At 35.4% G+C, this 22,359-nt stretch overlaps 1 protein-coding gene across 4 annotated transcripts in view; it reads left to right on the forward strand.

Moving 5' to 3' along the window:
* Window positions 1–22,359, forward strand: part of BRD10 (bromodomain containing 10) — a 55,086-nt gene that overhangs the window by 22,671 nt on the left and 10,056 nt on the right. For 2 of the 4 annotated variants that reach the window (XM_087742123.1, XM_087742125.1), the window contains 3 exons: window positions 5,327–5,416; window positions 17,749–17,864; window positions 21,586–21,773. In XM_087742123.1, the coding sequence (XP_087598249.1) occupies window positions 5,327–5,416; window positions 17,749–17,864; window positions 21,586–21,773 (394 nt within the window). Of the gene's footprint in view, window positions 1–5,326; window positions 5,417–7,641; window positions 7,722–13,298; window positions 13,432–17,748; window positions 17,865–21,585; window positions 21,774–22,359 lie in introns of all 4 variants that reach the window. The other 2 variants (XM_087742126.1, XM_087742124.1) reach the window with 2 other exon arrangements.

Below are 22,359 nucleotides of genomic sequence, written 5' to 3' on the forward strand. Positions count from 1 at the left end.
AGTGCTAATTATGATAATGTGGTTTTATGGTACTTTAATAGAAGTGTTCTGAGTCACAGTTTATGTGTGCATGCCTGCTTGGATTGAAGGTCTCCTTTGGCTGTAAATTTTTTTTTTTTCAGAAAGCAATGTGTGCTGTTCTGAGCACTAGACCCACATTAAATCGTGACTGTTCTGTAAAACCGTCACACTGAATCAATTTATTCCATGATTATGATGTGTTTGAGGTGGAGCTAGTAGAATTTCTGGTGATAAAATTTGTTAGTAACAATCAATATTGAGAAAAGACTGATATTTAAGTGTACGCAGACTTTTGTCTATATTCTAATGGTAGTCACTAAAATATTTCCTAGCAGCACCAAAAAATAGGTACAATGTCTAAAAATTTTATTTTTCCGAGCATATTACCTGCATGCCATGGATGTACACGGTTAGGTTAGAAATAACTTTTTACAGTATTAAACTACTGCATTTAAGCAATCTGTCTAAAACATTATATAAAACTTTGTCCAACTTCTTATTTAAGCAAGGTAAACTGTATACTTACACATCTATCTAAGCGTAAAATTAACATTATTACATTTACCTATGTAAAATGCTAATTAAAATGTAACAATAATTCTGGCTCTTTTGGTCAAAGCTAGGCTTTATATATGTTTTTGGTGAAGCTAAGATTGTTTAGTATGAGCAGTTTAATCTTATTAGGGAACTTTTTAACAATTTAACCTGCCTTTTTCAAGCAGACAGGCAGGACTGGGATGACTGTTAGAAGTATTTGCAAGAATTAAAACACTTATATTTGGAATATCACTAAGACTTTTAGAACCTAGTAAAGTATGCTTCAGGTTACTCTGCTCCACATACATGGATAGCCGAACTTAATGAAATTATGTAACTGTTTGAAGGTGAGAGTATATTTTTTAAATACTTGGTAAGACAGCTTGAGGGTATACAGGCCCTGTGAGGTATGCCAGGGAGGGTATAAGCATAAGAATATTGCTATTTATATCTAAACATCAGTTGTTTTGGAAAGAAAGGAAATAAATGAAAATTTGTAAAATGTTTTATGTGCTTGCAGCCTACAAATGTTAAAAAAAAAAAAAAAAAAAAAAAAAAGGCCACAAGGCACTTTATTTCATAAGACTAGATCCTGTACTTAAGTATAGATCCTTTACCTGAAAATCATAACTTGACATTAAAGCTAAGAAAATTAGTATTAATAAATCTTTTAATATGTGCAGTGACCCAAATTACACATTACAATCAATTATTAACAAAAAAAATCAGGAGATAATTGTACTACTTAATCTTAACATTTATAAAAACATTTTTAAAGAACATTTGAGGACACATAATGCATGGATTTTCTGCTCTCTGTCATAGTTTGAATGTCATGGACAAGGCAGTAAAAGCATAGGTCAGTGAACATCACTCCTTCCTTGTATGTGATTTCAGACCTTATATTCATTTCTTAGCTCAAGGCTGCTTAAAAAAAAACCCACAAACAACAAAAAACAAACCCAAAACAAAAGCAGATGCAAATTAAATTCTCTTTACTGAATAAAAACCTCACAAAAAACATGTCCTGTTTTTAATATTTTGAAAATTAGTTGAGAAGTGAGTTTACAGCTTCATAGATCATGAGTTAGTTGGCTGTTGCATATTTCCTTTTAAAAGAAATTCTGAATTCCAAGCTTATTATTACTGTTGCTCATTAATGTTTTAAAGAAAGGACAGTAATTATATTGCTGTACAGAAGGGACACTACTGTGGTTTTCTTAGGTTTCTTTTCCAGTTAGAAAGTACATTTAGGTTTGGTAACAAGTGCTTTGTCTCGGTCTTTCCTCCTTTCCCCTCGCATATGTACACACATGGCTATATAGACCTACATGTATTATAATTAAGGAAGAAAGGAACACACATTTTAAGGAACTGGGCTAACTTCAGCTTTTCTGTTTAACTGTGCCTTAACAGTTTTAGTTTTATCAGCTATGGTCTATATCAAATACAGATCTCAAAAGGGGGCTATCTGGACATTTTCCATGTGGAGATGGCAGCAATAAAAGAGCAGGTTCGTAGGAAATAAAAGTGTAACTTACAATCATTACACAGATAACCTGAAGTTAAGCACAAGACAACACTGAAGTGAGTAAAAATTATGCTAAAAGATTGGCTGAAGTTAAGGGGGCAAGGAGGGAGCATCAGTGATCCGGGGGAGTACACTAGGTTTGTATTTATGAATAGGTCCACAGATTAGATTTGTTTTTATAATGATAAATAGTTCATTCAGAAATTCTGAGGAATTGTCACGGGAGAGTGACAAGTTGGAATAGAGCTTGGGCCCCCTGTCTTTCCTTACAAAAAATCGGGAGATTTCCTGTCTTTCCTCCTTGGAGTTCTAGGAGTCAGTGAGGGTCTCTGAGAGATTACTGAGATGTGAGATTGTATCCTAACAGGAAAGGTGAACACAGAATTTGAAAATTTACCTGAAGCTTCCATTGTATTCAGTTGAAAAATAGGATGCTTATTGCCTATCAAAATTAAGCTCATATAGAGTAAGTACAGTGCCTGATGTGAAAATGTCTGTGTTGTAGTTAGCATGTACATAATGAATTACATGATTTGTACATTAATGGCAGTATTTACAACCTGAATCTTCAAGCCATCATGTAGTGTTCTAGAGAATAGGGACTAATCTTTCACTACCTTTAATAAGTCATAAAGGAAACATTTTTTCTCTTCAGATTCTTTTTCTCATGATAGATGATTAAAAGGCGTGTTCTTCAAGAGCAGTATGTGAAACTACCAGTGAGCTATCAGAATGTGACAGAATGATTAGATTGTAGCATTAATACCTTTCTTTTTGCCTTCATGTTAACTTAAATGCTAAAACACAAAACGATTTAGAAAGGCAGTGTTGTTAGCAGAAAATTGAATTGCTAAGTTCAGCCAGTTAACAACCATGAGCAAAGAACACTGGAACGTGCATTAGAGTCTCATTATGAGAAACAGCAGCTAGATTCCGTATCAAAATGATCATACAAAATACACTACACTTTTTTAATTACTGTTCCTGTCATCTTTCCTTCAAAATGCTGGCTTCATTCTGTAAGACAGGAAATGTTAACCAAGTGAGAGAAGTTTCACAAATAACTTTTTCCCAATCACTGTGCATCTTTAGTACCTCATCTCAAATCCTACTGTGAATGAAGAAATATAAACTTCTTGAACCTTTTTATAGTGGTTTTCAGAACAGTGTTGGAGTATTTCAAATACTAAACTCATTTTGACAGTAAAGCCTCTAAGCTGAGCTGCTGTTACCTTCCTTGTTTTACCAGTGGGTAACTGACAAACAGATATTAGCCTCAAATGTACACCTCTTCTGACGAAAATTGGAATTTAGAGATTTGATTACTCTTCTCTGTCACCCCATCCCCGAGACAAGTAAACTTTACATATTTGCATTGGTTTTCCCATTGATGTAGTTTGGATTGGTACACACTAAGAATTTTGCAAATCAGATCCTTATGTCTCAAGTGACTGTTCTGAAGATGAGAAACAGGACTGGGACCTGTGAAAAGTTTGGCGGCATGAATTGTCTGATGGAGGAGCTTCTTATGGTAGAGTCAAAGATAAAGTTGGTATTTCCAGGACAGCGTTCAACTAACAATAGTGAAATCATCCTTCTCCTTGCAAACTTTTGCCTTTCTAGAAGTGAGTTCCTAGAGAGATAGTGATCCGCTTCTAGAAAATGAAGATAGTGTCTTTCTTTGGTTGATAGTTCTGCTTTATCTTTGATCATGGTACACTGAATTAAATGTGTCTCATAGCAGAAAATAAAAAGCAGTGCTAAAATTTAAAAACTGGTTTCTCAGGTATATAGTCAAAGGAGGAGTGGATTATAATTGTGTGGGGAAAATCTTTATCCATGCCTTTATTGACTTTTGTCAGGGGCTTGATGTGACAAACTTGCACCTTTTTGTATAATGATACTGTATCATAGATTTCTGGCCAGATGGGAAAAGAAAAGCCAGTATTTGACTTCCATTTTACATCTTACGTATGTGGAACTTCTTTTACTGCAGGACATTCATTTATGTTGAACCTAGTAGAGTTACACATAGTAATACTATTTTCTGAGTTAAGATAGAAACTTTTTGCAAGTTAATTTTACATATGTTGTCTCCAGCAAGACAATGCCAATTCCCTTATTCATTTATTTTAAACTTGATAAATGTGAACACTGTAAACTTTAGTTTGAGTCACTCCAATTCCCCAATGCTCTCAAATGTACAGAAGTGTTGTGAAAATAATGGCATGTATGCGTTAGAGGTTTCTGAAATTTCTGTATTGTGCTAAAAATGTCACTTCTGTGTTCTAATAGTGAAACAAAGGGGCTTTTTTAAATATGAATTTGCTGCAAATCTAAAGCTTCATGTGTAATTAAAGTCAAAATGTATTGTTATAAATTACTGATTTGGGGAAAAAAATTTTAAAAATTAGCAGTTATATGATAAAAGCATTTTTATGGGTTTTTTTCTGTTTGGATTTGATTTTCTTAAATTATTTTAACATCTTTTCGGTAGTAATGAAAACATTTCCACCTAAGGGCATTCAGAAAGGAGCAAGTCTTAACATACAATAGCCTGAAAGAACCTAACAGCTTAATAATTTCCAGTTTATTAAGTCTTTAATTGCCCTAAATGATGGTAAGCCAAAACATACAGATTACTTTTGTTTGATTTTTTTCAAGAAAATAGCATTCATATTCTGAAAGGAAAAATGTAAAAAGCTGTTTTCTAAAGACAGGAATAAGAATAATATAATCGTTTTTCAAAACATAGGTAGGTAGGTAGATTTGATAGACATGGCTAGGTTATCTTTTAGGAATCCTCTGTGTAAACATATAAAGTTATGTGCAGGAAAAAGTTGTAACAAGTGTAATTATGTATAACCATGGCATAGTCCAAAGCTTGTACACTTTAATTCACCAGTGAGTTTTGGTACTCAAACCTGTTCCAACTCATTACTATACTTGAGACAACTTTGGTAGTTGTCATTCACAGAAGTTTTAAGAAAATACCTACGTTTTTAAATGGAAGCTTACAGGCAGAGATATGGTTTATGTCTGAAGAATAAAGTATTTTCTTAGTAGATTTTCTTCCCTCAAGAAGTCCTATTTTTTTTTACGTCTAAAAATGCTATAAGAAAATAAAAATCAAATGGTGGCACTAAGTAATAACATGTGCTTTTAGATTTTATTTAACTTCATTGTACATTTTCCAAGTCCCACATTACCAAGTGTTTGTGTTCATTTGTTTTTTAGCTTATTTGCACTAATCTTGATGAACTCAGGGAATTAATCACAAAGATTGAGAATGAACTCAAAGATCTGGAGGACATTAAAAAGAAATCGGTATGTGACATTAAAAGCTTTCTCTTGTATGGGTATAAACCGGTGCCAGTTATTTGCTGAGGCCTGTGAACTGAAGATTTTATGCCTGTTCAGTAAGCTGCATGAAGCCTCATAAGGTTGATACCTGGAGACTGTAATCTTAATCTTTTCTGTATATAGTGCTCTGTTCACAATGTTTTTATGATAAGCAAATTCAATAACTGTGTTAACACTTTTAATTGCCAAAATAAAATGTGGATAGTGGTAATACCTTAAGAGTAGTTCATTTCTGTTAAACATGTGACCATTCTTCCCTGAGGACAAACTCTTACCCAACAAGCAATTACAGGATAGAGTTCTCATATCTGCCTATGCAGTGCTGATCAGATCTTCTTGTGAACTGACTCTTAACATTGTTTATTAGGATCCTTAACTCCTTTTGTTTGGAAGTAAGTTATTAAAATTGGTTTTGTTCATTTTTATTCAAGTAGGTTGTACAGGAAAGCATGCTATCTGGCTTTTGATACCAGATTGAGATACAAATTTTACTCGTACGCTGGGTCACTCGGTCTGTGCAGCTGAAAACCTCAAAAGAGTAATGGTTAGACAAGAGAATCCAACATGTTTGGGGTTTTGTAGGAGACAGTGATTCTCATCAAGATAGTAGATGGTTTTAAATACATAAATAGTACTAATTTAAATGGCCCTCTACAGCCAACTCTTCATATTAATTACTGTTTTTCATTGCAGTTTTGTTTATTAAACCTTTGGTAGGCATTTCTGTGACACTTCCATGAACAGTAGTAGTTAAAAATGTTGCTTTTTCTCTGTCTTAGAAAGTAGGCTGCTAATTTCTGTGAATGTCTTTAGTCTCATGCAGAAACAATTTATTCTTAAATTATTTAAATAGGGGAGAGATGGTAGGTGAGAGGTAATATAAATTAGGACTCTGAAAGACAAATTTCAGTGCAGACACTTAGCATAATAGTTGTTAAAATATCCAAAGGAATAAAAACAGACTTAACTTGAAATTATTTTGTAGTTGCTAAATTGCAAATTGATTTTGTGATAAGATTGTCAAGAGGTTATCAGAAAGGCTATGTCAACAATAGAAGAAAAAGCCAAAAATGAGAGTACACATCAGCATATCAATAATCTTGGTATAGGTGAGACTTTTATTCTACTAGTAAAACTGTACCAACAAGACTTCTTCAAGGGTAGACAAATGCTAAATATGTCATAATTGCTCTTTGAACTGAAATCTGATAATGTCATTATGTAAATAAGTTGCATGACTTCAGCAGGAATACTATGTTTAGTTCTAATCGCACCATCTTAAAAAAACCAAACACTTAAGTACAGGGAGGTTAAGATACAACTCATTCAGCATTCAGAAGTTGTGAGGTAAGGACAATCTGTGTGCTTGTTGTATAGATCTATCAGATCATGATTCTGGGTTTCTAAACACTTGTGTTGTTAGAAATTTTATGTAAAGAAAAAAGGCTAGGATTAATTGCTGAAGAAGTGATTATAAGAACACAGTAAAGTGAAGTATTGATTTTTAAAAAATAATTATCAGGCAAATTTCATATTAACTTTTAAAAAATACGAATAGATGTTAAATTAGGTGAACAGTCAATAAACTTGACTTGCTAAAATGAGGTTTCACCTTGCAAGGGAAGTCATTAGAATTTCATTTTTGATGTCTAACACCATGTGTAATTAGGTTAGGTATCTTAAAAAATGGAGGAAATGCAGATTTTCCTTCTTCAGTTCTGACATAAATGACAGTGGCAGTTTCAAAAGCATCCAGATTAGAGTGTTTCAGCTTTTCTGCAGTGCCTTGTCTATCAAGTAAAACATTGTTCTAATCTGATGATGGAAATTTGACCTAATGTGAAAACTTATTTTAATATGACGGTATTAATTTTGATGCTGTTCGTGGACTTCTTTCTTGTTTTGACCGAAGATGGTGGTGTTCTTACTATTTCATGGTAAATTTACTGATTTTTGTTTGCAATGGTGACCTAGGTGAAGCCATAGGAATCTTTCTTCTCTGTGACTAACCTGCTCAGTAATTCCAGTTTTAGTAGTTGTTAGCACATGCTACTGAGAAAAACCCTCAAGGCAAGCTTTAAAGCTTATTTTAAATAATAGCACATTTGAGAAATACAGCTTGTCTAATTTACATTAAGACTTTAAAGTATAACCCTTTTTCTTAGTCCTAACTGCCCTTTGTTTCCTAGGAGACCATTCTAGAGTACATAAAAGGATTTCCTTCTCCAGAACTTGGAAGTACTGGAGGCTGTAATGAAAGAGCTGAGCTGTAAGACTTCTTTAACATGAGTAAACTTACTGTTTTCCTGCATATTTTTTGTAGGTAGTTGGACTGGTTGTATCTGACACTTTTCAGAACATCAGCTTGAGCCAAGAAATGACATGAGAGATTTTTAGCCCAAACAAGTTTTGTTTGGCAAGTTAAAAACAAAGCAGAACAGGGTTATGTAATGGAAAGCCATGGGTAATTTTAAGTGTACTACCAGTTTCTCGTACAACAATGAAATAATCAAACTGTTGGAAAGGATTTTTCACTGTTTAGTTGATAAAACAGTTTGATTCTGTACTGTTTTCTACACCCATGTTGTCTTTTGAATTAGCTATGAGTAATATTTTTCCATTTAAAAATTCTTGCACTTCTGCTTGATTACTCGTGAGTTTGTTGTGACAATGATGAGATTTGCCTTAGTGCCAGTTGCCATAACTGTTTACAGAGGAAAACGAAATTTGACCTCAGTTCTTCAATTTTAAACAGAAGTTCAACTCCGTATTATTTCTTCCCAGACTGCTTCACTCTTGAACTCTAGCCACAGTTCTGAAGCGAGGCTGCAATTTCACATATGCTTTCAACTGACATAAGCCAAAACTGCTGCCAAATAAATAGTTCCTACTCTCTATGTCTCTGGCAGCTCATATTTTCTATGCCAGCCCATGAAAGAGGGTAGCAGAATTCTTTGTTCAGCTGCATGGTGAGAGAGTTAGTCTGTGATAAATCTAACTACTTTTATACTGCTGCTGAGGTGTTTGTAACCCAGATCAGTTTTCTAGTGCAATTTATTATGCAGTTGCACAAATACCTGTGCTTGTGTTCTGCCACAGTTTGAGGGGTCATTGTAAGGACAGGAATGAGCATTTGGGAGCAAAAGAAAGTGGGACTGCTTTTGACAGGAAAAGTGCTGTTCTGTGGCAGGCGAAGTTGTACGTGGTATTACCATCAGAGGTGCTCTAAAAAGTCTATCCCTTCAGCTACGGAACAGTTCCTCTCCTTACCACCTACTACGTTTCAAGAGGGAGGGGAGAGAATAAGTTAGTCAGATTTATTATTTATTTGAGTGCCTGACTGGAAATCAGAAAGTAGGAGGTGCAGAAAGGGGACTTGAAGGACTTGAGTCTAATGCTCTGTGCACTGTCTAGTGAAAGGATGGAGAGTGGCTCCCTAAGGAATGTCTAAGCTAGAATGTCTTCTAGCTTTGGTACATTCCTTAGGACATGTGAAGTGACATCGTTTCACTTTAAAGCAGTGTGACTAAAAAATAGAGTAAAAATGGAATTAATAGAAAAAAACACAGAATTTACAGTAACAAGAATTAGATTCTAGTAAAAATTATGTCTGTTTTATTGCCAATACTGACATAGATGTGATGTGGGGGAAGTTACAAGCAGTCAGTAGACAATTATAAATCTGAAGTAGAACATACTGGCTTAAAATTCTATTGAGATTTTATTGCATTTTTACCTCATGTTGCTGAAAATTTAGACTGTATATATAAGAATGGCAGTTCAGTTGAATGTGAGCTGTTAGAGATTTGCTATAATCAGCAAATTGATCAAGACATGCAAAGTAGCCTACTTCCACTTAAAAATCTATTTGCAGCAGTATTGATGAAAAAATAATTTTGACAAACATACGTGGTAGTGAAGCATTTTACCAGTATATTTAGGATAACATAAAGGCTTCAGTCTAATATATGAAATTTCTTTTATGAGAAGAGATAGTAAAGTAGCACCTTCTATCCTGATCAGCATGCAAGTTAACAACTCTCCGTTTCTGACATTTTGAATCCCATCTTTCTCTGTTGTCTTCTGTGTCAGGTAAAATCAGTGGGAGTTGCAGAATGAATGGAAATCTCTTTACTGCCTTTCAGATAATCAGTTTCTTTTGTGATCTGAAGTCATTGCTTTTTTGTGTGAAACTGTTAATTAAGCTATTCTGTAGATCAGTTGTATGTATTTAACTGTTGCATATCATAGAAGAACTTGATTTTTTTTTTCTTTTTTAAATCCCTTCTTGCCATTGTGTAGTATGAAACTGACAGAATTGCAGATACTTCTATCAAATAGTGAACTTCGGGCTTTTTTGCAGATGTCATTTTGCAAGCTGACTTTGTCATAAGCATGTTTATTGTAAAATGAACTGGGTTTTGACAAGGACAGTTAATTCTAGACCCTGTCCTGATGATGTTAAAACATAGATTGTCTTAGAGAGAACATAAAGATTGAAAGATTCCTTGTTTACTGAAATGCAAGACTTTATTTTGGTAGCGCCACTGGATTTGAAGCATGCCCTGCAAGTCTGATTGGTAAGTGCATAGCTGTCTGGGGAGTGAGAAGGGAGGCTGGAGCCCAGGATTCCCACAGTTAAGTTTACAAGGTTAAAATGGATAAAGGGCAGTACCTTTCTGAGGAGGAGACCAGACTCTTCCTACAGGGAGAGAAAAGTCAGCAGAGGTGAGGGGAAGGAGAATTACTTAGTCAAAGGACACCAGCCAAGTTCATGACTAATTAGGGTTTGGAAAAAATGCATTGAAGATTTTGTTGTTTTGCAGAGGTCTGTAACACACTGGTGTTCTTGACCTAGTAGTAAAAAAGGTAAAAACCTCCTTCATAAAGGTTTTGGGTTCTGCCATCTTCTAATGTTCCTGAAGGTTTTAATTAGACAGTTGTGCTTCCCAAGACAGGTGAATGTCTTTGTCTATCTTTGGGAGTGGATATATCTTTTAAGCAGGTGAGTCAGAAGGGCTGAAAGCAAACAGGTTTTCTGTAGCTCTAAGTCGATATCACCTGCAGAAATATGTATTTTGGAGTGCACCCGAAAATTCAGAGTTAAAAACGCATGGGTTCAGGTCAGAAATATTTAGAACCTCAGACATAAATTCCTTTGTAAGATACTGAGGCTATCCAAAGGAATACATTGGGTCAGGATGGAACATAATATTTTCTGTGTCTCCTTTTTTTGAAATTTCGAACAGGCTGCTGTTAAATTTGTTCATGGGAAGTGGAAGTATCTAAACTAAGAGGAGACTGTTTTTCTCTTTTATTTTTTATTGATTTGCTACACTTTACTTAAAAAGAAAAAAAAAGTTAATATATGGCAAAAATAATGCAAAGTGGCTCATTTACTAAATAAAAATTTATAAAATATTTCCTCTGTGTACAGTAAAGAAATGGGAAATACTGCCACATGTTTGCAAATGTTTGGTAGGGAAACTGTGTTTAGACAAGACTGTACAAGGACTTCTCAAGAATTCTCAGCAGAAATTCATGTGGCCATCAAAAATAGATTAGGGCTCTTACTAATATTTTAGTGAATCAGACCTCAACTTTACAAACAATAAAGTGGAAAAACTTATTGTGTCTTCTCATTTGGGGCCTATGGAAACTTAATTATTACTGGGTTAAATCTTCTTTACTTTTTAGCAGGAGGTAGACTTCCTTGTCCACATTCCTCCGTCCTCTTCTCCTGCCCTCTTTCCCCCTTTCCCCAGGAAATATGTACCATTCTTGGGACTTTTAATGTAAGGAGTTTTTGGTTATACTTGTTTTCATCTGTATTACTATATTTACATAAATGTACATGCAAACAAATATTATAGTCTGAGAAATCTATGTTTGCACACACGTTTGCAGGTTTAAACTGAAGATGAAGACATCCATATTCCAATAAATATTTAGGATAACAGAATTTTAATAGATCTGCTTGAAGTCTTGCTGCTGAAACATTTTCCTTTAATTTCAGCTTGGGTTCTGTGTTACTATGCATCTTCATCTGTAATGTATCTAACATATTCTCTTTTTCCATTCTTTGTCCCAAAAACTTGATTTGTACTTTAGTCACTCCAAATGGTCTGTTATTGCTTCTCTCTGGCTTGCCTGCATCTTTTAAAAACACTTGATATGAGCCCAAAACATTGAATTTTGAGTCTGAAATTTACATATTTACGTCCATGCAGTTTCCTGTCCTTCTGAGGAGAGATTCAGCATATGGAGCTTTTGGAAATCAAACCAGCTATTTAGTTGTCAACCAGCTATTTAGTTATATAATATGAATGAATAAAGCCAATTTTAGGCTTCAAATTTTTAAATCTTCATAATAATTACTTTTTCTGGTGTTTCTGTCTTCTGCTTATCTCACTACCTTTCAATATTTTTGTCCCAGTCTTCAGTTCTTAGTTCCTCCAGTATCTCTTTTTCTGTCTATATTGTCTAGTTTTTTTCACAACTATTTTCTCTTATCTTCCCATGATCTTTCATGCCTTTCCTTGTGTGGCTAGCCTTCCAAAAAATGTTTGCTAAGAAGCTTTCCTTAAGCCACTTTTGTCATGTACCTTTCTACAGTTCCAAATGTGAAAGTGTGGATTCTGCATCAAAGATATGAATGTGTACTCATACATTTAATCTGGAACATTTTTGTCACAGAGATACTACTGTAGATTCAGAACATTTCACAGTGCTTGGATTTTGGTCAGTTAGTATATTATTTCAAAAGAAGTATTCAAGGCATTCCTGTTAGCACACAGTTATAACAGAACAGCTGATTTTAAGATAGTCAGCTGAAGAATAGAGAAATACTTGTATACCTAGCTTTGAGAAGATGCAAAATTTAGCTGTATGAAAGGGAGTTAAGTAAGATCCATAATAGCTTAGAAGGCACAGATTTTTTTGTAGGTAGTTTAAGATACTGCATACATCCAGCTTCTTCATGAGTTACAGAAGTATGTTAGTTAATATCTTGAAGTTCTTCTAATGAAGAGTAAAGAAGATAGCAAGATCATGCTGATAATAAACTTTCTTCCGTGTTTTTGTGTTATATATCTTTAAAATAAATGTGGTAGATTAATCAATGCAATGATGATCATGTAGTAATTTTGCCTAAAGAAAATTAGAACATGTGGCTAAATGTGTGAATGAAAAGTCATTTGATAGTCATGAACTAAATAATAAGATAAAGACAGTCTTGGAAGCAAAAAATCTGTTGCCTTTTTTTTTTTTTTTTTTTTTTTTTACTTCATTTGTTTGCAATGTTTAATAAGAGGGTATGGCATACCATTGTAGGATATGGTTTGGTGTGACCAGATATCTAGGTAATGGAAGTGCAAGCTGAAGACTTTTAAAAAAACAAACAAACAAAAAAACTTATATCTTCTCATCAGTTGCCAATAAATGCTCAAAGATAAAACTGATTAAGAGATGTCATGAGTGAATTTGTTTTATAATTACTACAAGTCATTCTTCCTGACTATATTCAGTTCCAGTCTTCAAATAACATCAGAGGTTAGCCATTGATAGATATTTATAATATTCAGAATGACATTGCTGAAATACAGCATATTGACTTTCAGGAACTTTTACTGTAGAAGAAAACTCTAAGCATTTTGAAAATGAAAACACTTCCAATTATAATGAGTTTGTATGGTATGAACACATCATCTCATCTTGCATTCTTATTCAGTCAAAACTGCCATTGAAGTGTCTGAAATTCTAGTATTTGGCCCATAAACTGGTTAATAAGAACATTCAATATCAACCCATATCTGAATTGAAAAAGTTATCGATCTCTTTTCTTTAGGTATCTGATGTCCAAAGCAGCTGCAGAGCACCAACTCCCTCTCTGTGTGACATCACTAGAAAACGCTAGACTGGTGATGTCACACATACCACAGAACCCCGCTGCAGAATGGAGCAGGCCTATTAAGGGTAAGGTAAGTTTTCTCCCTCCACCACCACCCCTTTTCAACAATATTGCATGGTTTTATAAGATTTCTGATTTTCTTTATTTTATGTCCCTGGGATATAAAGTAAAGATTAAAGAAAATCTTATAAAACTGCATAATATTGTGGTTGTGTGTGTTTATTTAAAAACAAAACAAAAACTGCCCTATAAAGTTCAATCCTTACCCCATATATCCATATCCTGGCTCCAGTCTGCTTTGGGGTTCCATGATGAGTATGCCAGAATAGTGTATGTTGGGGCATCACGGAGAGTGGAGTCAGCATTTCCTGGCTGCTCTGGATGTCAGAAACCTTATTTTAAAAGGTAAGTTTTCAGCCGAGAATGTGTTGAATGTCTCTCTGTGTTTATATGGAAACATTCAGCACATTTCTAAAATGTATTTTTATTGTGTTTGTATTTTTAAAATTTACTTGTAACTTAACACAGCTGAAAATCACATTTTATACTTGTCCTCTGTCTAGGCCTTTTTACTCTTTTGTTCTGTTGTTAATACCTTACATTACGTTTTCCAGAAGAAAATTGTGTTTTGTTTGTCACTACCTTCAACAAGATGGTAACTAGACATTAGATGCAAGGTATAGAAGCAGTGGTACTGGAAATGCGAATTACAGACCACATAATAGCATAACTCAGTACACATCCAAGTTAGGTACTGGATATTTCTATTTAACTAATCAGTCAGGAATATAGGCTCTTAGCGAACTTAGAATTAGCTCATGTAAATTGAAGGAGAACAGTTTCTTAGATTGGTTTTACCTCTAAAGTACTGTCTTGGGTTGATGTAGTTGGATAATTTCCATTCATGGCTACCAATAAAATCCTGCCAGATTTCATAAACACCAGAAGGCAGTGCATCCAGATCTCCATTTCTACAGACCCCTTGTTGATGAGAGGACTGAACTACAGGGTTTGTAATAGCTATTCCTTTGTACTAACCTGCCATTGTACTAAACCACTCCTCATGGAATTTCCTGAACAGCTGTATTTTGATTTCTTTGAGTGGAACAGTCGTGGCTACTCTGCTGTGGTCAGTTCCTTCTGTGCCATTAGATGTTGCATTCCATTTATTTGTTAATCCCATAACACATCAGGTCATACTCTTTTTTTTTTTTTTTTTTTTTTTTTTTAATTTAAAGGCTTTTATCTTTCATCATAAGGAACCCTGCAGTCACTGCTTAAAAGGGACATCTGAATGTCTCCCCACCTTGAAGCAGGACTATTGCAAGTGCTGCCTTAAGTCATCCATGACCTGACTAGCCAAGTTCTGAAAACAAGAAAGAAAGGAGATTCAGCAGCTTCTCTGCACAACCTATTCTAATGCCGTATATTTCTGATTAAAATATACCTTCTAATGTTCAGCCTGAACCTCCTAAGCTTCAGTTTGTAGCTGTTCTCCTGCATTATATCATTTGGTATTACTGAGAAGAGTTTGCAACACAGATACTTGTAAAGGCAGGTTTATTACCTGTAGAAATTAGTAGGCAGCTATGTAATGCTGAAGTAGGGAGTTAAGTCATAGCTTTATCAATTATTGATTTGCCTTTTTTTTTTCCTGGAAAAAACACAAGACTGTGTTAGAGAATGACATTGCATAGGAAAGGTAATGCTAGATTTTGTACTGATGTGTCTTAAGGTTATAGACTTATTTTTAATGTCCCTTCCTTTTTATTATTTTAATATTTAAGGAATAATAGCAGATCGTTTGTGTAACATCTGGGCTTTGCAGAAATCTTATGTGTTTTCACAGAAAACCAACTGAACCACAATAATTTAAAAGATAAGGATTTTTTTTTTTTCCCCAGTCCTTTTTGGCCCATATTTGTTCTGTGTCCTGACTATTTCTGAGGAAAGAAAATTCTCCTCATGGCTTAAATTTGTGTGTGTTTCCACTAACAGGTTTATTGTCAACTCCTAAACCCCAGTAAGAAAAATGAGTAATTTGGATACAGGGAAATAATTAATTTACATTTTTTAAAATCATGTTGCTGTAATGTATGCATTAAAATTATTTGGGAGCAAATATGGAGTTTTCCAGAGATTATATCCAGAGGACACTATTTTTGTTAAAAACTAGCTCTAGAATTCTGTGGGCAGGGGATTAGTTGTTCTTTTGTTCATTTTTGTAAGCAAGGAGGAAAGTGACTTGCATTTTTTCTTCTTTGAAGTGTTAGTGAAGGCAGTAAAGTCTTGAAGTCTGCTCTTGACTAAGCCTTCTACTTGTATTTGGCTATTCAATGCATGATACAGCTATCACTTCAAAGTTTACTCAGTGGTCAGCTAATATTTATCTGGCTCATAAGTACTCTTTTTTTCTGTTTAAACCAAGATCTTAGCCTTATTTAAAGATAAATCAGTCTCAGAAATTAATAAGTTCTTGGTTTTACTCTGTAGTAATTTTCCATATCTTTTTAATACTACATTTTCACACGTCCCATTTTTTGCTATATCAAATGCCTGTACAGCATTTCTATGTCCTCAAAGTAGTGGCATAGTTTATTCTTGCCACTTTGGTTTTTGTTTTAGGACAATCCACTAGTACTGTGTAGTATATAAACTCATCCTTTTAAAACTCTGTGCAATGTTTTGTATATCTTACAAGACAGATAAATCTGTACACGTAATATTCTTTCATATGTTAGCAATTAATTCTATTGACTGCTAACATTTGGAGGTCACACCAAATGCCTTGGTAGGCTACAGTATACACAAGGGATGTTTTCCATTGCAGTGCTCACTGGCAGATTTTATGCTGCAGTGTGTTACATGTGCAAATACGGCCACAAATGAAGGAAATTAGAATACAGTTTGCTGACTTGTCTATGTGCTCAACACTAACCATTATGTAGTATCGTGGCATAATTTCCTACTTAAAATCTTTGCTTTTGTAATTTTAATTGAAGAATGAAGGAGTAGCTATTAATTTTGTTATGTAACATGTAAATGATTATCCATAGAAAAATAGATACCTGGTCTTCAAACAAGCATTCAGCCTGACTGATCTTGCTGTACATTGAAGAGATCTGCTAAAATGTGTAGCAAGGAACTATTCCAAAGTCAATAGAAAAAATCATTACTGTAGACTGCTGAAAGGCAGCTGTCTCAAGCTTTGTCCAGCTTTTCCTGTCCTGCATTTCTTGGTGTGCTGGACCACAGAAAGCTGTGAAGGATATGAGCTCTATCAAAAGCTAAATATGTATATGAAATAAAGAAGTTCCCAAGTCTTGTTTCTTTTTCTTGCAGAACCATAGTCTCTTTACTGTCTTACATCCTCTCTGACAAGTTAAGAGGTAAAATACTCATTTATGTAAAATGCACAGAATTAGTAGAGTGTCAGAAGGACTAGAGTATACCACATATCTTTTTGTAGCTGTTGCATATATATGCATTGTTCAGTCTTTTGTGGAATACACTGGAGAATAAAGTTTTGGGAAGAAATACTTACAAGGGGTATCCAAGAGAGTTTTAAGAGATGTGTTCTGCAGCATTATGTCTGCCATGGTTGTGCTGTATATATGTACCTGCACGCTCCCAATGTCTTTTATCCTTATTCAGCCTTTCCTGATTTATTAAAACATAAATTCTTCATGAAAGATCATAAGATTACATATATCAGTTTGGAAAAGGAAACCATTTTTAATTATACATTTGACTTAAAAGCTTAAAGCTTTTCTGTGAGAAAACTGGTCTCTGCTGGATAGTCTGTTACTTCATAAATGACCAATTTGCAAAACTTTTCTTTTGAAAAAAAGTTTACCTAGAACTTTGACTAAAATACAAAAATGTAATGCAAAACCTGTGTTTTTATCCCTGAAAATTGTAGTAAATTTTATTTGCAAATAATAATATAAATTATATCACTTATGTTAAATGAGATTATGCTAAGATTTTATGTAGAAATTTTATCTCTAACTATTAAAAGTGTACAGTTGGTTTCCCTGACCTGAATAGATTACTACCTATGTTAGTTACACATTTAAGTAATTTTAAACACATGGTGTGTTCATAGGATTCTGCTTCAGTTTTAAGCTTGACCTGTAAAGAGTGAACATCCTTGCAGTATTACTTTTTTATTTAGGACATTATCTTTCTGTAGTATAAAAAAAAGTAGAAGTATTAATGTGTTACGTAGGTTAAGGGTAGATGTAATTGTGAAACTTACCAATATTTTCTTCCAGTTATCTTCCTCATATGCTGTATTAGTGTACAAGGATTACTGTAGTATTAATACAATATAACAAGATTCAGGTCTAATGCAATGATAAATAAATGGTATTTATGTTTGCAGGTAAGATGGTATCACCGGAAGCAAGCAGTAAAGGAATTGCATGGTACGTTGTTACGACTGCTTAATGAACTGTTACCATGGGAACCAAAGCTAATGAAAGCATTTCAGAGAAACAGGTAATTAGCTGCTCTTTTTTTAACAATCGTGCATGGGATGAAAAACAGAGTAAAATTCACCTTTTAAAAACTAATGAATAAGTTGGCTTCTCAAATAAATTAAATGAAAATACTTTGAGGAGAGGAATGAGGCACTGGCAGTGCTTTAGTTGGAAGAATTATTTTATGTTCCAGACTTACTGTCTCTAAAGAAAGTTGAGTTTAACCCCCTAATACTTTTTACCTCTGAAATGCTCTAGAATCCGTAAACATGCCTATCAATAGTTGTATCACAATCCAGCTGGGATTCGTATTGCTGTTTATTTGACTTAGAAGTGCTGAAAACCTGTATCTAGAAAACTAGACCATGGCTTCTTAGAATACTTTGTCAGACTACTTACTGTCTAAAGCTGCCTAAATTAGTTGTTAACGAATTCTCCACAAAGCAGTTCTTAAAACACTGTTTTATGGTCTTTGTAACCCTGTAAATTTGAAATGCATCTGGAATGAGCTGTGTCAGAGAAATATCAGTGAAGCAGTGACTGATTTAAATCTAGTAAGGACAAGTATTAGTAGCGGTGAAGATGCTACCCAGGTTGTAAATCCTGGAGAGGTTGGATATTGACTTAGTATCATCATTGTGTCTTCAAGCTTGGTGTCATTGTTGTCTGTTAGCCATACAGCTGTTGCTGTAATCATACCTTAGTTTTGCCACAGACATTTAAAAAGCAAGTAATGATAAGAAGCTTGAACTCTATGTCAAATGATAGGTAAAGTTAGGCAGCTGCTTAAATGTTGAGTGTGAATGAAGCAACTTACACAGTTACATGGTGCAGAACTAATTCTGAAAAGTGTAAAAGGTATTATGTTTAAAAAAACCCAACACCATAGCACCAAAGACAGTAAACAGATAGAACTACTAAGAGTTGGTTCCTTAATAGCTTATTTTATGGATATCATGCATGAGTTAAAATCCTTATTTGGAAATTTAGGATGTTATTGAACATTTTGCTTTAAATAATGGACCAAAGTACAAGTTTTGCTTTTTTTCTGTTCTATTCACGTTTGTGTTAATTTTCCTTAGCTGTTCATTTCTTCCTGTCTCTAGCAATTCAGACTCCTGTTGGAAATGTGGCAGATTGTAATACTATATAGAAAGAATTTCAGTTTCCAGTATATGGGGCTTCCAGTTTTGTCCTTTTATGTAAATTCTGCTGTGGAATGGTTTGGTGCCAAGTATTAGTTCTTGTTTGTTAAATGTGGTTATAGAATACAGAGGTAGAACTGCGGTGTAAAGTTTGTAGAAGTACTATATATGAGGTGTGTCTAATATGAGTAAATTTTAGTCTGGAACGAGGTGGCTGAGGTCTTGTATGTACCTGTGCTGGTAGCTAGAGAAGCATGCACTTAGAGTGGAGGATAATTTCTGAGATTAACTTAACTCATATTTCTCAGGATGTATGTTTTAGGCTGTAACCCTGGTTTATTCAGCAATGCTAGCCTAGGTATTTCCACGACATAGCTGTTTGGAGAGACACGTCATATATCAGGGAACAGCTCCAGCTGAAAAAGAATCTTTACAAATTGTGGGGTTGGAGAGAGAGATGGGTGGGGGGAAGCTAGGTCAATGTCTTGGTCTGGTTCATTATGCAGCTGCTGGGCACCAATGACAATGGTGAAGAAAGGTGTCATGTGAAAGGGAAAAAGAAATTGAGTAAAGATTGCTTATGCTGGTGTAAACAGCAGCACCACCACAGGTCTAGCTGCAGTTGCAGTGTCTATAGGGTGTCTCAGCCAGCTACTAACATCTACTAATTGAATGACAGCGTGGCCTTCTAGGTTGTCAAGGGCTGGGTAGAGCTCCTTCCTTCTGTGCAAGACCTCAGTATGGAATAGGAGTCTGGAGTTTTCTGTCCTTCCTTTTTTGTTGTCTTTAACTAGTAGAAGCACTCTTTATGATTAAAAATCATTTCCCCCCTTCCCCCCTGTTTCTGAAAGGTCCCCTGGTCTTGTCAAAATTATGACGGAGTATCATGTTGAATGATATTTGAATAGCAGCAAGGTTTAAATGAAAGGTTACTTGTGCCCACTGATCACATTTGTTCACTGGCCCCACAGCAGAAATCCCTCAAAAGAAAAAAGGAATTTTCCATCCAGAAGCTTTAGTACAGTAGTGGTTCCCTGGTGTCCTCCTATAGTTCTCCCACACCTAGACTTCAAGTTCAAAATCCAAATGGTAGAGTTGAAGTATTGTCCACACTACATCTTCATACAGACTTCAAGGTTGTCTTCTCTCAGTGAGAGTGTCAAAGCTGTGAGTAAACCATTAGGTCTTACTGACCCTGAGACCAGCCTCACCTGGGCCTCCATCTACCTCACCTGCCCATGGGCCCAGGATCCCCATTTCAGGTCATTCTGCAGCCTTCAATCTTCAATCATAGGAATGCCAGTTTCCAGCTCAACTACAGGAATTACCCTGCCTGGCCATGGGTCCTGCTGATCTGGACTGACCCTCAGACTGACCTTGGACCTGCATCACCACTGTGGACCTGCCCAGAAATCACTTGACTGGATCCTGACCCTGGCCATCACTGAACCTGATCCTGATCTGAACCTGTGACTTGACTTCCCAGCTTGACCTCAGACCTGCCTCAGCACCAGGAACTTGCTTGTTGATCTGGGCTCTCGGTTGAACCTCATTACCACCCTAGGCCTGCCCTGCTCCCTCATTCAGGGGCGGTGATATGGTGTCCTGGCTGGTGAGGTGCATGCCCTGCCAGCTGTGACATCATGCTTGGCTCCTCCCTTTCCATCCCCTAGGGAGCAGCTGGCCATTGCTGCACTCAGTGCAAACAACTGTTATTTTAATGCGTAAGCATGGGTAGATTTAAGGTCTTATTCTTACTGTCATAAGGGTTAGATCCAGACTAGAGTCTAGATTCTATTCCACACAAGGTGCTAATTGCTATAATCTATTTATTCATTTGCTAAATAATCCTTCTGGATATTGTGTTGGTTACCACCAGCTGAATCCTGTAGTTCACTGTATTTGTACACTAAAATACCGCCTAGATCTCATCTAAACAATGGTTTAGAAGAAGGGACAATGGAAATATGTAGCAGTTTAGGAGTATCAAGGTAAGTGGATGCGTTTCTGAACAGTGTTCAAATGAGTAAAGCAGCTATATATTTCCATCATATACACATTCTTTAGTGGAATGTGAGCCTATGGAAATGACAGCAGCAGCTGTTCTAATGCCTCAGAGATAAGAAAGTTTTCTTAAAGGAGAAAGTTATATTACAGTCCCATAGCTGGGCCAAAAGCATGATGCATTTAAGAAAAACAAGATTTACTTAATTCTTTAATTGGGGTTGCCTTCAGAGGAAAGAGTAGACTTGTTACAGTTAGTACTCAAGTCTGTACAGGTACATTTGTCGCAATGCAAGATGAAGAAACAGAAGATGGATGCAGTAAAACAGTGATGGTCATATTTGGCTCAGTCTTTTTGGCTATTGTTAGAGGACTTAATGACATAGAATTCCATTTTGGTGAGGGAAGGAACATTACTGTCACTTCACATTTTCTGGATTTTAGAGATTTGCAGACAGAGCTACCCTGAAATTTTTTGAAGGGCACAGGCAATTAATTCTACAGCAACTTTTTGTGTGGGAGCAAATAAAAATTTAAAAAACCTTAAAAACAGTGTGGTTCTTTAGTAAAGTTAGTTTTGTTATTTTCAAGGTCTAGATTGAAGAAGGACTATGACGACTTTAAAAGACATCCAGACCATGATAAATTTACCAGAGAATTGTGGAGTAATGATGAAAGTGAAGTTGATTCTGGTAAAGACTCTTTTGCAGTAGTATGTGGTAAATCTTCAGAGTCTGCAGAGCATGTGGAAGTTCCCAAAAAGGATCATCCAGACAATGGTAAGCATTTACTGGAATTTGATAGCTTGAACTTGATTCAGGATCTGAAACAAGTTGATTCAGGAGCTTAATTTTTCCATGTGAGCTTGGTCCTACTTTTTACCTTAACTACTACTGTCATAATATTGAAATAGCTTGTGATGCGTGTCTGATGGATGTAGACTAGAAGAGGGCAGACATGATCAACTTGAAAATTCTGATTAATACAAGTTTTTGCCATTTTTGTGCTTAACTATTTCTGTGATAATGTAGTAGGCCTGCTCAGAATTTACGTTTATGGTGGGCTGACCTTGGCTGGCTGCCAAATGCCTACCCAGCCACTTTGTTGCTCCCCTTCGTTAACAGGACAGGGATAGAAAATAAGATGGGAAAGCTCACGGGTCAAGATACAGATAGATCACTCACCAGTTACTGTCACAGGCAAAACAGACTAACTTGGGGAAAATTAATTTGATTTATTGCCAATGAAAAACAGAGTAGGATGGTGAGAAACAAAGACAAAAACTAAAACACCTTCCTCCCTTCCACCCCATCTCCACCTTCTTCCCAGGCTGAGCTTCATTCCCAATTCTTATACCTCCTCCCC

This window comes from Nipponia nippon, unplaced genomic scaffold (assembly GCF_047370975.1).
Source record: "Nipponia nippon isolate SJK-2023a ecotype South Korea unplaced genomic scaffold, ASM4737097v1 scaffold_8, whole genome shotgun sequence".
NCBI lineage: Eukaryota > Metazoa > Chordata > Aves > Pelecaniformes > Threskiornithidae > Nipponia > Nipponia nippon.